The sequence below is a fragment of the Grampus griseus genome (genome assembly GCF_964374135.1).
Source record: "Grampus griseus genome assembly, chromosome: X".
NCBI classification, from domain to species: Eukaryota; Metazoa; Chordata; class Mammalia; order Artiodactyla; family Delphinidae; genus Grampus; species Grampus griseus.
In genome coordinates, this window is record NC_138999.1 from 16,118,125 (window position 1) to 16,133,889 (window position 15,765).

The following is a 15,765-nucleotide window of genomic DNA, read 5'->3' on the forward strand; positions in this document are numbered from 1 at the left end:
CAGGTATCTACACGGGTGCAGTGGTGCAGAGTTCAGGACAAGGTGATCAGGAGACCCACAGGCGTCAACCCAGTCCCCTTGGGACATGAAATCCATTGGGGGCTCCTGGACAACGGCCCAAGAAGGATTTTCAAATTATCAGCAAAGAAAAGACATGACACGGGACGATAATTTAGGAGTTTCGACTGAGGGGCCAAGATATGATCTGGATACCAAGACAAGGGGTGAGAGAGGGACCACAGACGCATGTTTCTACGGCGGTCTCAGATAACTGGTTACACAAGCCGTGGGCCCCCAGCCCAGGGGCCTTCCACCCAGATCAAGGGTTAAAAGGGGTGAGAGAGCAGAGCCTGCGCTGGGAGGTGTACCCTCTCTCATTACAGGTGTTGGGGAGGAGCTGTCCCCAGAAGCGTGTGGGCCCATGGCGACTCAAGCAACTCAACATCCACCCAGGATAAGTGCACTTGAAAGGAGGCCACACATGTTTGCACCTTCTACAGTCCCCTCGAGACAGTGTTAGAGCCCAAAGTTTCCACATTTAATATTAATAAAGTAGCAAAAAGAGAAGTAAGGTGCAGCTTTCCATGCCCCCGGGGTCACCCCAGTTGTCCTGCCCAAGGGATGGGTCTGGAGGGAGGGGCCACCACTTCCTCCCAACCCAGAGCCTGTGAGGGCTCCTCACTGGGCCCACTCAGAGCTCCATATGTATGTGTCCTCTGCAAAGAAGCTGCACAGAGGACTGGTTCCCATGGGAGCAAAAGCAGCTGACAGCAGCAGAGTGGGGACCATATGGTCTGGGAATATCACCGCACCCTCTTGACAGCGGGTAAAAAAGGGACACCAGATGCAAAACCCGTTGCAGAAATATTGCTTTAGTCTCTTGTTTGTTTTTTGGGTTTTTTTGGCCATGCGGCTTGCGGGATCTTAGTTCTCCAACCAGGGATTGAACCCGGGCCCTTGGCAGTGAAAGTGCAGAGTCCTAACCACTGGACCACCAGAGAGTTCCCTGCTTTAGGGTCAGTCTGCCTGCCTGTCTGTCTATCTATCTATTTATTTATTTTTGGCTGGGTCGGGTCTTTGTTGCTGCGTGCGGGCTTTCTCTAGTTGCGGCGAGAGGGGGGAATACTCTTCGTTGAGGTGTGCGGGCTTCTCACTGCGGTGGCTTCTCTTGGTGCAGAGCACGGGCTCCAGGTGCGCGGGCTTCAGTAGTTGTGGCACGCGGGCTCAGTAGTTGTGGCTCACGGGCTCTAGAGCACAGGCTCAGTAGTTGTGGCGCACGGGCTTAGTTGCTCCACGGCACGTGGGATCTTCCCAGACCAGGGCTCGAACCCGTGTCCCCTGCATCGGCAGGGGGATTCTTAACCACTACGCCACAGGGTCTTTCTTAAAAGGAATCCTGCCCAAAGACAGCCTTCCAGGCCTGGTTCCCTCAGTAGAAAAAGATGGAGGGGTAGTTATAATGTGCAGGGTAAGAGACCAGGGTGAGGGAGCAAGGTGTAGCCAGCCAAAGGAGAGGCCCCTGTCCCGGACACGGGAGTTATATTCAGAGGGGTCCGGCAGCAAAGAGTTAATAGCAACCAAAGGCCAGACCCAGAGCACAGGAAGCCAGCTCAGAACAGTGCTAGTCAGGTGACAACTTTCTGCCCCTCTCCTCTCCTGTCCACATCTGGTGAGGAGGGAAAGAGGTGAGGGAGGGAGCAAAGACCGACACCCCGACCAGTGGGGACGGGGAGAGGAGTCCACCCTTTAAATGAGGACGAGCGTGTGGATGAGTACAGGCAGAGCCCGGAGATACTGCAGGTTCGGTTCTAGACCACCATAATAAAGCGAATATGGCAATAAAATGAGTCTGGAGTTTTCCGGTTTCCTAGTGCATGTAAAAGTTATGTTCACACTATACTGTGGTCTATTAAGTGTGCAGTAGCATTATACCTAAAAAAACAACATACAGACCTAAATTAAATAATACTTTATTTCTAGGGACTTCCCTGGTGGCGCAGTGGATAAGCCTCTGTGTTCCCAATGCAGGGGGCCTGGGTTCGATCCCTAGTCAGGGAACTAGATCCCACGTGCGTGCCGCAACTAAGAATTCACATGCCACAACTAAGGAGTCTGCGCGCCACAACGAAGGAGCTGGCAAGCCACAACTGAGCTGATGAGCTGCAACTAAGGAGCCCGTGAGCCGCAATGAGGGAGCCTGCCTGCCACAACTAAGAGCCAGTACAACTAAATAAATAATACTTTATTGCTAAAAAGATGCTCACCATCATCTAACAATGCAGGATTGCCACAAACCAATTTGTAAAAAAAAAAAAAAAAAAAAGCACTATCTGCGAAGCGCAACAAAGCAAAGCGCAATTAAACAAGGCACGCCTGTATATCTGCCGGAACCCTTTCAATGACTGGATTCAGACTTCGTTTGCTTCTCAAAGTGCCATTAAGACTTTCCCTTTGTTTCTCCAAAGACGACATACAGATGGCCAACAAACACATGAAAAGATGCTCAACATCACTAATCATTAGAGAAATGCAAATCAAAACTACAGTGAGGTATCACCTCACACCAGTCAGAATGGTCATCATCAAAAAGTCTACAAACAGTAAATGCTGGAGAGGGTGTGGAGAAAAGGGAACCCTTTTCACTGTTGGTAGGAATGTAAATTGATACAGCCACTATGGAGAACAGTATGGAGGTTCCTTTAAAAACTAAAACTAGAACTACCATATGACCCAGCAATTCCACTACTAGGCATATACCCAGAGAAAACCATAATTCAAAAAGACACATGCACCCCAATGTTCATTGCAGCACTATTTACGGTAGCCAGGTCATGGAAGCAACCTAAATGTCCACTGACGGAGGAATGGATAAAGATTTGGTACATATATACAATGCAATATTACTCAGCCAGAAGAAGGAACAAAACTGTGCCACTTGCAGAGACATTGGATGGAGCTAGAGACTGTCATACAGAGTGAAGTAAGTCAGAAAGAGAAAAACAAATATCGTATATTAAAGCATATATGAGGAATCTGAAAAAATTGGTATAGACAATCTTATTTACAAAGCAGAAATAGAGACACAGACACAGAGAACAAACGTAATGATACCAAGGGGGAAAGGGGCGGGGTGGGATGAATTAGGAGATTGGGATTGACATATATACACTATTGATACTATGTATAAAATAGATAACTAATGAGAATCTACTGTATAGCACAGGGAACTCGATTCAGTTCTCTGTGGTGACCTAAATGAGAAGGAAATCCGAAAAAGCGGGATATATGTGTATATATATAGCTGATTCACTTTGCTGTACAGTACAAACGAATGCAACATTGTAAAGCAACTATAATCCAATACAAATTTTAAAAAAAGAAATAGGGATTGATAAAATTAAAAAAAAATTCTCTTTGTTATCTAAGTGTGGCTGGAAGAGTCACGGGAAAGGACCATTGCCCTGAGCAGGCGTGGGAGACAAAAATAAAAATAAAAATTACACCTTTTGAGTCTGACAGGCTCAACATGTTAGTTATGCACATAAACTCGATTCTCTCAAAGGCTCCTGCCAGCTTGAATGACCAGTGCAAATTAGTATTTAGTTCACTAATGCAGACTTCAGTTGCACTTGCCACGAGCCAGGTACTGGTTAAAGCACTTCATCAATATTAACTAGTTTAATCCACATAAAAACCCTCTGAAGTGGGTATTATGAGCATCTCTGTTTTATATACTTATGAAGAAACGGAGACGCAGCGAGCTTAAGTGATATGCCCAAGGCCACACGGCTAGCAAGTGGTTGAGCCAGAATTTGAACCAAAGCTGTTCACAGCCACAGATCAGGAACAGAGTTCCTGTCCCGAGTTCCATTCCTGGGTATCTACCGGAGAGGGATGGAAACATATCTCCACACAGAAGCTTGTATGTGAATGTTCACGGCGTTATCATTCACTATAGTCAAAAAGGGGAAACAATCCAAATGACCATTAACTGGTAGATGGATAAACAAAATGTGGTCTATCCATACAATGGAATACTATTCAGCCAGAAAAGGAATGAAGTACCGATATACACTATATATAGCACAGGTGAACCTCTGAAAGATTATGTGAAGTGTGGGAAGCTGGATACAAGGGACCACACATTGTATCATTCTGTTTATAAGAAATCTCCAGAGCAGGAATGTCTATACAGACAGTGGGTCGCTGGTTGCCTGGGGCTGGGGGTGGGCATGGGGTTGACTGCAAGGTGGCACCTTTTGGGGGTGACAGAAATGTTCAAAAATTGGATTGCGGCGAGAGCTGCACAACTTGGAAAATTGACCAGATACCATTGAAATGTGCACTTTAAATGGGTACATGTTACGATATGTGAGTTAAACCTCAATAAAGCTGTTGCAAAACCAAAAGCAAAGGGGGCTGACCCTGGCCGTAATGGCCCTTCCTCCTGTTCTAGCTGGTTTACACCTATGGTGAAAAGCCTTCAGAGGAACACAGGAGGGGAGGACTTCGGGCCAGGAAGTTGTCTGAAGCCTTTGTCTGTCCTTCCAGGCTCCAAAAGCCTCCGGGCATTTGCGTGGAAACGCCCCACTGTGTCCACCCGCACCCAGTCGGACTGTGGCACCAGCAGCTGAGATTTCTTTACAGAACCGCTCTGTTTTGCAAAGAGTAATTATATGCAGGGGAATTTCCTACCCCAAATGACACCCCTTCTTTATTATCCCCCAAACACCCCTGCATTATTTTGCAATGCAAAATTCATGCCTCCTCAAGCCAATTACTTGGGAAAATGTGATACGCAATGATGAATTATACATGCGTTTTCTTTATGATTTTTTTTTCTCCTTGGGGATGGTAATTATGAGATAAATTGTTGGGGGTTTTATGTCTTGAAATAACTCCTTACCATATCAGAGCCCCTCTTGCTACATATTGCTAAGCTAATTGGTGGCTTCCAAAGAGAAGGACAGAAGTCATTTTTAATTAGGCTAGTAAAAAAATATGCCAGTCATACATACATACTCACCGATACATACATGTTGAGATATATATATTTATATCAGAAACAATGAATGAACATTCAATACACTCTTGGGGAGATCCCGGTGGGGTCCTTGGTGTAATAGTTCCCCATTTTGAGGTGCATGTACCTCCTTTGGTGTTACAACTGAGAAGTCATTTCTGATGCATCAAAGTTCTCTTTAGATAGAGAACGAGTCTCTACTGTGGGTGTCCAGTGGCTGACATAACAACTGTCTTGTTGAAGAAAAGTCTTTCAAAGCTGAGACATTATTCACCAAAAGTAAAGGCAAGTCTGTCCACTCTCTAGTTTGGTGTTATAGGGATAGAAAACAATCATCTGTCTTTTATAACTTACATCGGAGCTATAATATGATAAGCGCTGTTTCATAATTCCATCAGGCAAGATCTTTGTGATGCTTTCATTACACCCTAGGGGGAGCACAAACCTTTACTTAATCAAAATCAGTACTTCTCTCCGAGGATCAAAGTTTCTGTTTTGCTTTTAAATGGGAATTACAAAAAGCCATAGGGGGCTTCTGAGCATAATTCTACTCGTTGGTGGTGTACATGGAAAGCTAGCTGGCAATTTTATTCCACTCTCTGAATCCAGTCCCTCTCAACACATAAATGATTCCATCACTGACACATGGAAAAGAAAATTCAATTGCTCAAACCCACGTAGAATACCAAACCCATCTTAGAACACCCTAAAATAATCAGCCTCTCTTGGAAACATAATCATATTAAAGCACGAGGTACCAGAACTCCCTAAAGTAACAGGCTATTTTTATAAAAGACCAATAAAATGTTCTAATAAGTTGCCTGAGGGATACTGTTATTCAGAATTACCCACGATTCTGAATAATGTGCTACTAACTTAGAAGAGATGCTGCCACTTTGCTGACTGGTTAGAAACCCTCGGAAAACCTCAAGCAGAGCACAACACCTACTCGACCTTGGAAGACAAGGAAGAAAGTAAAGCAATCTCGTTGCCACAAATAGCTAAGTGCATCATTATGACAGAGTTCAAACACTTTGAAGTTGGGGACAATACACCGTCCACTTCAACTACCAGTTGTCCAGCGTGCACACAGGTGCTTGGTGAGTAACTTCCAAAGGACTGCAGTTGCAGCAAGCCTAACCCCAGGACGGCGACCCCACGCCAAGCTCTGTCTGCTTACCGGCAAAAGTTTCTGTACATGGATTCACTCCTGCAAGACGTTTAGAGGTGCCGAAATCGGAGATTTTCACCACTCCGCTATAGGTATTCACCAGAACGTTATCACCCTTCAGAAAAGGAAGAACATCAAATGCTTAAAGAAAGATTTAAACAAATTAATGTAAAATAGACTTGGACCTTAAGAAATGGTCATGTGTCTCTAGGAAGACTAGACTCTGCTCAATCCTCTCCCCTCCGTGAGCCCGTCCACCTGCAGACACTTCAGCAGCTCATGTGATCTGAGATGCAAAGTAAAATCTCATTGGCTCAGACAAGCAAGTACCTTTATGTCTCTGTGCACAATCTGGCTTTCGCGGAGATACTTGAGGCCTTCCAGGGTTTGCTTGGTGTAGAACTTGATGGTGGGCTCCTTCGTCGGCCCCCATTTTGATCACAAAAGAGCCGAAAGGCTTCCTGGAAATGGACACAGTAAAAAAAAAAAAAAAAACTCATCAGGGCGATGAAGAGTCAATTATAAGGGTTCAGGGAAATAAAGTGAAGTGACGTTTCTAACCTAATGTAAGCACTCGCGCCCACATCACTGTATCTGGGCTAAATGCAGCATCCTTCCTCCCTCTCTGTTGCCTGTTTCCCAGATGCGCAAGCAGCGTAGTCAGAGAAGGGACGGGGCGTGAACCAGCACATCAGCCTGACCAGAGGTGCAGGGTGGAAAGGAACCCCTTGTGACCCCCGAAACTCAGCCAGGCCACTTTCGGGCTCAGCTCTGTTCAGCTGCACAGAATCAGGAAGAGAGCGCAACAGTGCTCTCTGAACTCTGAAGGGCTGGCCTGACACTGCACGTGCGGCACAAGCGCCTCAGCCATTGGGCTTGGGTCAAAGCCACGCTTTCTACCTCACCCTGAAATCAGAGGTGGACGGGAACAGAGTGAGGGGCCCTTAAGGGAGACAGGGACCCGAATCGGAGGAGGTTGGGGCTCTCTGTCCTCACTGTGAGAAGCTCCTAATGCCAGGTCCCAGGGTCAGGACGGTCTAAACACCCACCCCGCCCCGACCCCAATTATACTATTAAACATTGAACTTTGGGGCCAGAGAAAATCTCCCTTCACTGCCTTCTGACCCTGTGTTTCAGAGATTATTGTCCAGGCCCTCAGCATCAGCTAGTCGCCCTTACACAGGACCCTGCTATGCCTCAGTTTCCCCATCTGTAAAAGGGAGGTGCACATCTATCTCCAGCTCTGTGGTCATCCTCAAGACCTCACGTCTGGAACACAAATCAGTATTTTCTGCTAGACTATGAGCAGTCTGAGGGAAGAAGACACTGTACGTCATCATAAATGTAACCCTCAAAATCTAGCGCATTGCCTGACTCTTAAGACATATAGTTAGGTTTTTAATGTAATGGCAGGCTCTTAGTAACTATGAGTTGAAAGAATGAATGAATACAGATTTCTAACTCAAGTTTTTATATTTGCATTCAGATTACTATTAATTTTATCATTATTTTCTTAAAATGAGCACTTACTGAGTTCTTGCTCTCTGCCTGGCACCGTTTTGAGAGCTTTACAAACATTATCTCACCCCATCCAATAAGCCACTGAGATAGTGTCATTATGACTCCAATAATTATTACTATTCCAACTATGACAGTATTTATTAATAATCTAATTTTAAAATTCATTTATTCAGTCAGAAAACTGAGGTCACACAGCTTGCAGATGGAGGGACCAGCTCAAACTAGATGGCTGTGGTCTTCCCTAGTGGCACAGTGGTTAAAGACTCTGCGCTCCCAACGCAGGGGGCCCGGGTTTGATCTCTGGTCGGGGAACTAGATCCCACATGCATGCCTCAACTAAGAGTACGCATGCCACAACTAAGGAGCCTGCCTGCCGCAACTAAGACCCAGCACAGCCAAATAAATAAATAAATAAACATTAAAAACAAACAAACAAAAACCAAACTAGACGGCTGGCTCCAGACCTGAGGAACTCCCACCCTCGCACTCTACTGTCTGCCTTTGGGGATCTTGTGGATAAAGCACTGGTGTTCAATTTCACTGTCAACATGTTATTTCACAATGTCATTTAAAAACACCTCCATTTCCTCTTCTCCAAAGTATATTTCAACTCCTAAACTGTGAAGGCCTCAAGGCCAGAGACTATGCTTTATTCATCTCTATGTCTCTAGTGCTCGGCCCAGCAGCTGGCACTCAGTAGATCCTCAATGAATATTTGATGATTGAATTACCAGACCAGGAATAGACTGTTTATGTGACACTGGAAAATCTGAATCCAACTCCTCTGGGAAACAAATAGTCTCCCACACCTCAAATGTGTCATTTTTTAACGGCAGGATGAATAACGATGCTCATATTATATTTTCATCAGTGATTTTCAGGGTATGAGACCAGAAGACCAGTGACTACTCACCCCCAGGCACCTGCTCCATAAATATCTTAATGTAGCCGCCCTCGGAAACAGAGCCCAGCTACTGAACAATATTGCGGTGCTTGAGGTTCTTGTGCAGGGTGATCTCCTCATGCAGAGGCTGAGAGTAACTGGTGAGAAAAACAAAGCCAGTGTCACCTACCAAATCCCTGGAGCTTGGGGTCCATATAGCGCACCTCACCAGTACCTGCCCTGCTGCTGGCCATCCCTTCTTTGTGGGAATGTTCTCCCCCCTGGCTCCCATGAGACTATTCAGCTTCCCATGTGTAGAACAGGGGATAATAACACGAAGCACTCAGGGCTGCCGGGGGCCAAAGTGTGTCAAGTTTCTCAGGCACCCAGTGGAGTGCCTGGTGTGTGGCAAGTACCCAGTGAATGGCTGCTGCTGTTACTATGGTTATCGATAGGGCTTGAACTCTCCAACCATCCTTTGTCTCTCTCAACAGCCTCTCTTCCTCTGCTCCCCCATGAAGGGAGCTGTTCCAGAAGGTTCTGTCCTCAGCTGCCTTCTAGTCTCATTCCGCAGACTCATTCCAGACTACAGCAACAGCCACCTAATGGACCTCCCAGCCTCAGCCTCTGGCCTCTTCAGTCTATTCTCCCCTGGCCACCCTATTTCCCCTTCCTAAAACACACACCCCATCACATCACTTCCCATCCTAAAGTCCACATAAAGACCACATTGTTTAACATGGCACACAAGGACTTTCAAACTCAGGTCAGACTACATCTTGAAAAATGTTTGCCTCATCTCAAGAGCCCCCCCCCCCCACTGCCCTACATCCTACAGTCGAGTCACAACAGACAATTTTTTCTTCTCTCGGTACACTCTGTGCTTAACAGCTCTGCTTCCCCTCAGCATAGAATGCTCTGGCCTCCTTTTCTGCCAGACGAACTCCTACTCATCCCTCAAAGGCTGGCTCAAAGATGATTTATTTTCTCAAACTTGCCACAACTCAACCAAGAAGAGCAATTCATTCCACTCCTATGCTCTACAAACACTCTGTGAACCTCTGTATTATGGCACTTGTCACTTTGCTCTACCAAACTGGGCACACCCTAACATTAGGACAGTATCCTACTCCCCTTTCAGTCTCCAGTGCCAGCCCAGAATCTGGCACAGAGAAGGTACCCAATATCCTAACTTCAGCCTGTAAATTTAGGGAATGGGACAAAACAGTCTCTAAGGTCCCTTCCAGCTCTAAAATCCCAGGAACGACCATGAGCAGTGAAGAGCTGGAACGACTAACACAACCGATTGAAGGAGGTGGTTCAAGCCAGCAATTTTCCCCCAACAAACAACTGCAACGCCTTATCCATCATGAGAATAAGAGACAGAATACTGGAAGAGGAACTCAAGAGACTGGATCCCAGCCTTGTTTCTTGATGTCCTCGGAGAAGTCATTTAACCTTCTTAGCCTTGGAAGAAGTTGGATGAGTTCATTTCAGACCCTGCTTTATAATTCAAATATCATAACACACAATCCCATTAAAAATGAATAGATGAACAAGTGAACGAATGAACGAATGAATGACAAAGGGTCTTACAGCTGCTAGAAATCACTTGTAATCCATCCTTAATAATTCACTGACCACCTGGATGGAGGGCCATTTGCACACAGCCATCAGTGTCCAGCACTGAAGGCAACGCTGCAGATGTGGTCTGAGCACGCCGGTGGAGCACAGAGCTATTATTTCTTATACTGTGGCCATTACTGTACATGTAGCTTCTCTACAAAAACACTTGACAGTCAACACGTTCTTGTTTAGAATTAGGAGGGGCATGAATTCAAAAAGGAATAAACCTTTAGTTAGACTCTTAAAAAGTGTAGGAGAAATAAATTGGTAGTACTTGTGGTTTAAAAAACAATAGCCCAAAATCTATGGGTGAGGTTGAAGGGTAGGGTATTAATAAAATAGTCTGTATAGCAAAAAACTAAAATTTTTCCTTATCACATTTAATTTTCTGTAACGATACATCTGAATAAGTAATAGCCATTTCAAATTGTTACAATGTGAATTAAAACACTGAGTCATATTTTTAAATATTTGCAAACAAACACCTATGTAAAAATGTAAAACTTTATTTCCTCCTGACGGGTGGAAATAAAACTACAGTCTTCTTTTAAAACGTGACTCTGCAATCCACATGCCTCTAAGTGAAGTTGTTCCATTTTCTCCATCTATTTATAATATGCAGAGCACAAAAGCAGATCACCCTTATTAGAAGAGAATTACAATTTTTTTGATGACATAATGCTTTCATTATGCACCATCAGTGGTGGGCACGGGAGTTGGGGTATGGAGGTGGCAACTGTAGAAGGTGGAAGGCCCGCCCTGACTTGCCTGCTGTCTCTCTCTGGAATTTCTTTGATGGCTCTTCGCACTTGACTGCTCAGATCTCTGCCGGCATACACGATCCCATATGTGCCCTTCCCCAGCACCACTCTCTCACCATTCGCATCGTGGTCATACTCATACTAAGGAAAAGCAACAAGATAAAAAAGCACAGAGCTTGTGGTGGAGAAACCCCATAAAAGCCCAAACATTGTCCTGCAATTTTTAAAAAATTTATGAATAGCATTATTTGAGTACCAGGCAGGTCACATGTCTTGGGTTATATACTTTTCATTAAATAATTGCTTTTAAGGGGTAGAGTTGTCAGTTACTCATATAGTCATAACATGATTTTATGAAATAGAATGCAAGAAATTTACAAATACGGCTCATATGTAACTTAGCGGGCTCACCTTTTGGAGAAATCCCCTCACTTTGATGCTGCAATTTAAAACTGCTTCTAAGCATGTCAAGTACCCCAAATAGGTGCCCTCTTACATGATCCCTTATCAACTCGCCAGGAAAGCAACCACCTTCTACAGCCCAGAAAAGAACTGAAGGTAAATAAAACTAAAATTGTCTTAATAGAAAGTACACATGCTGCCCCACTCCTGCTTTTAGAGGTACAGACCTAGCATTAAACACATACTGCAAAGTTCCCCCAATCTTATCATCAAAAATTGTACAGCTGCATTCCAGTTGGTTCTTCTCAATGATTAAAAGAAATGTAACTCTAGACTGAGCAATATTTATTTAAAGCAGAGGCAGCAAGGGATTCTTTCTGTTATTTTCTATGCCCCCTATACCTGCTTACAGAAGTGCACAGAACGCGTGTGCATGTGGACGTGTCCCTTCCCATCCACTTCTAGGGATGCTCACGACAATTAAGGTTACTAGTGGGTCTCATCACTGTCTGATTTAACCAGACATCCGCCTGCTTCATAACAGGCTTTTATCTCCCACCTTCAAAGTGCATCACTCAGTTCGTTTCTACAACAAACTTTGATTCTAAGCTAAGAATTCGAGTACCTGACTCAATTATTAAAATGAATCCCTTTGATATTTTCTGTAAGAAATCTCAAAGAATTAATTTCAGCCCACTTGAAAGTATAGCAAAATCTCACTAAATTACAAGGACCTGAATTAGTGGCAAGTCATAATAACTGTGCAAGATTTAAACACGTGCGTAGTGGTGTAGTCATCTGTGGACTACCACTGTGCTGTCCAAAAGAGCTTATGATGACCCTTTCTTAATATTAAGAAATTAATATTAATTTCTTCATATTATCATATTTAATGTATTAAATGCAAGTAGATATAACTAAAGTCATTTTAGGCATAAATGAAAAAGTCTGCTTCTATTTGCCCAACTCTTTCTCTTGTAGTTTCACAAACGTTATTAATTAGCATAGAAAAAGCTTTTCCATCAGTTGTACACAAAAGGGAATTCTAGTCTAGTCCATGTCAAATTTTTCTTACACATTCTGGTTGACAGGATGCCAAAGTAATGAGATTTTTCTATAGAGATGCATTAAATTTAATCTGACAGTCATGAATAGTGATGGCTAGCTCGTTCATGAATGAGTATTTTAAAATATACACATAAAGAACTTTCACACAAAAAATGGGACATTTTCTTAAAGCATCAAAGACACAATAAATAACTTTTTCCATGTTCTAGGTCTTCTGTGACTCACCTCTAAGGTATCCCCATCGGTCTCTCCCTCCAGCTCCACTGTACTGCCCACTCCATTGGCTGTCATCTCTTTGACCAAAGAGCAAAACCTAGAACACCAAATGTCACAAAGATGCCGCTGATTATGATCACTCCTATTCCTTTCCTCTAACTTGGCCTTACTACATTAAACTGTGATTAAATAAACCAAGCTTTTACAAGTTATGGAACAATCACTCCACTCCTTGATTTGACATGGTAGTGTACTGGTTATCTAATCTAGTTCAAATACCCATATGATACTTGAATCCCCTCTATACAATATCACCACCAACTGGCTGGCTAATTGATGCGTGAACACCCCCAGTGACAGAGAACTCATTACCTCACAAGGCAGCTCATTCTTTGGCGAACTCAATGACAAATGCTTCACTTATATTGAACTAAGACTTCTTTTATGTGGGTCTCATCCATAGACTGCTTAGAATTAGTCCCTTTCTACATAACTGCCCATTAGAAATGTACATAATTTTATTATATCCCTATAAGTCTTTCCTTCTTGTTCCCTCAACGCTTCCCCCAGGACTTGTTTGTGAGTCACTTCACTAACTTGTAATTCTTCAAAGGTGTCCCTGTATTATTCTTCAAGTCTGGTCCCGGGACCAGCGTTCCAGGGGTGATTTAATTAGTGCTAAGGATAGTGGGATCATCACCTCCCAAGTTGCCAGCACGCTAGCTCTTAGTGAGAAATAAGGTCTTGTATAAGGGGAGAGGTGAGAAGGAAATGTGTAAGACGGCCTCATTGTTCTGTTGACATAGACTAAGCTTAATATCAACTATAACCCATAAATATTTCTCACAAATGCTGCTGGGACACATCAGCCACTCCCTAGACTTGTGTAGTTATTTATTTGCATACAAATGACTTGACTCAGAAGATTTGTATTCAGTATTCTCTCTTAAGGTGGCAGGGAAGAATACTGCATACTTTAAGATAATTTCCAAAAAACACTAGGATGTTCTTTTCTCTAACCCATCCCACCTCTGCTTCTTCTAATTTTTGAAAGCTGGGACATGCAACAGTCAAGCTTCTTAGGAGACATGTGGTATGGATGCAACAGAATAACTAAAATTTAAAAGACAGTATCAATTGTTGTTGAGAATGCGGAGCAACTGGAACTCTCATATGTTGCTGCTGGAAGTGTAAATTGATACAACTACTTTAGTATCAACCAAAGCTGAATAGAAACCTATCCCACAACCTACTAACTCCATTCCTAGGTACAGACAGTGCAGAAATCAAGGCATACGTTCACCAAAAGGCATGCACAAGAGGGTTCATAGCAGTTTTATTCATAATGGCCCCAAACTGGAAACAATCCAAATGTTTGATAGAACAGATAAATTGTCATATACATTCACACAATGGAACACTACACAGCGAAAAAAAGCATGAACTAATACAACACGGCTGAACCTCATAGATATTATTTTAAGAGAAACAAGTGAGAAATAAAAGAGTACATACTTTATGAGTCTATTTATTTGAAGTTTAAGAACAGGCAAAACTAACCACTGGTGACAGAAATCAAAATAGTTACATTAGGAGCGGGTTTAACGACTGGGAAGGGGCACAAGGCACCTTCTGGGGTGCTGATATACTTAACACACTCATCTGTATATTACACCTCAATTAAAAACTTATTTAAATGTATGGCAAGAAAAGGCACTGAGGACGGAATGAGAGTCAGAAGGTAAACTCTGTAGTAAAGGGATGTTCTGCTTCATATCTGGCAGCATTTCCCAACTCTAAAATTGAAGATTGTGGCCCAAGGGTGCCCTGGTCTGATATTTAGTCTGATTTCTAAATACGTTGTGATAATGATTGTCTGAGACGCACTGAATTAAACTGTTCTCAAATTACATGATACAAACTCTCTCAACAAACTACGAATAAAGGAATCTTCCTCGACCTGATAAAGGTTATCTATGAAAAACCTACCAGTAACATCATGCTTAATGGTGTAGAACTAGACGCTTTCCTCCTAAGATCAGGAACAAGACAAGGATGTCTGCTCTCGCCACTTCTACTCAACATTATACTGCAGTCTAGTCAGGACAATTAGGCAAGAAAAAGAAAGAAAGACATCCAGTTTGGAAAGGAAGAACTACACCTATCTCTATCTGCAGATGACATGATCTTGTATACAGAACATCCTAAGGAATTCAATAAAAACTGTTAGAACTAATAAATGAGTGCCAGTTTGCAGGATCAATATACAAAAATCGAGTGTATTTCTACACACCAGCAATGAACAATCTGAAAATGAAATTAAGAAAACTCCACTTAGAATAGCAACCAAAAGAATAAAACACATACATATTTAACAAAAAAGTATAAGACTTGTACATTGAAACTCCAAAAATTGTTGAAAGACATTAAAGAAGACCTAAACAAATAGAAAGATATGTTCATGGGACGGAAGACTTAACATGGTTAGGATGGCAAAGCCTCTCAAATTGATCTGCAAATACCAAGCAATCCCTGCCAAAACCCTAGCGGGCTCTTTTGAAGAAACTGACTAGCTGATCCTAAGATTCACGTGGACATGGAAGTACCTGCAATAGTCAAAACAATTATGAAAAACAAGAACCCAGTTGGAAGACTCACATTTCCTGATTTGACAGCTTAGTACAATACTACAGTTATCAAGAAAATGTGGTAATAGCATAAAGGATGGACATATAGATCAACGGAATAGAAGTGAAAGTCCAGAAATAAATGCTTACATTTATGGTCAACTGATTTTCTAAAAAAGTGCCAAGACCATTCAATGGGAGAAGAAATAGTCTTTTCAACAAATGGTGCTGAGACAACCACATATCCACATGCAGAAGAATGAAGTTGGACCCCCTACCTCAGACCATTAAAAAAAAAACAAAACTCAAAATGGATCAGAGACCTAAATATAAGAGCTAAAACTATAAAACTTTGAAGAAAATAACACCAGAGAAAATCTTGGGTTAGGCAAAGCCTTCTTAGATATGACACCAAAAGCACAAGTGAGGGCTTCCCTGGTGGCGCAGTGGTTGAGAGTCCGCCTGCT

General features: G+C 43.0%; 1 protein-coding gene across 1 annotated transcript in view; it reads right to left on the bottom strand.

The window, feature by feature from the left end:
• MAP3K15 (mitogen-activated protein kinase kinase kinase 15) overlaps nucleotides 1-15,765 on the bottom strand; it is a gene marked incomplete at both ends in the record, with an annotated part of 147,938 nt that overhangs the window by 17,395 nt on the left and 114,778 nt on the right. Inside the window, 7 exon segments of the mRNA XM_082680871.1 lie at nucleotides 6,204-6,309; nucleotides 6,525-6,632; nucleotides 6,636-6,655; nucleotides 8,629-8,686; nucleotides 8,690-8,756; nucleotides 10,993-11,126; nucleotides 12,681-12,768. Of these exon segments, the coding sequence (XP_082536997.1) occupies nucleotides 6,204-6,309; nucleotides 6,525-6,632; nucleotides 6,636-6,655; nucleotides 8,629-8,686; nucleotides 8,690-8,756; nucleotides 10,993-11,126; nucleotides 12,681-12,768 (581 nt within the window).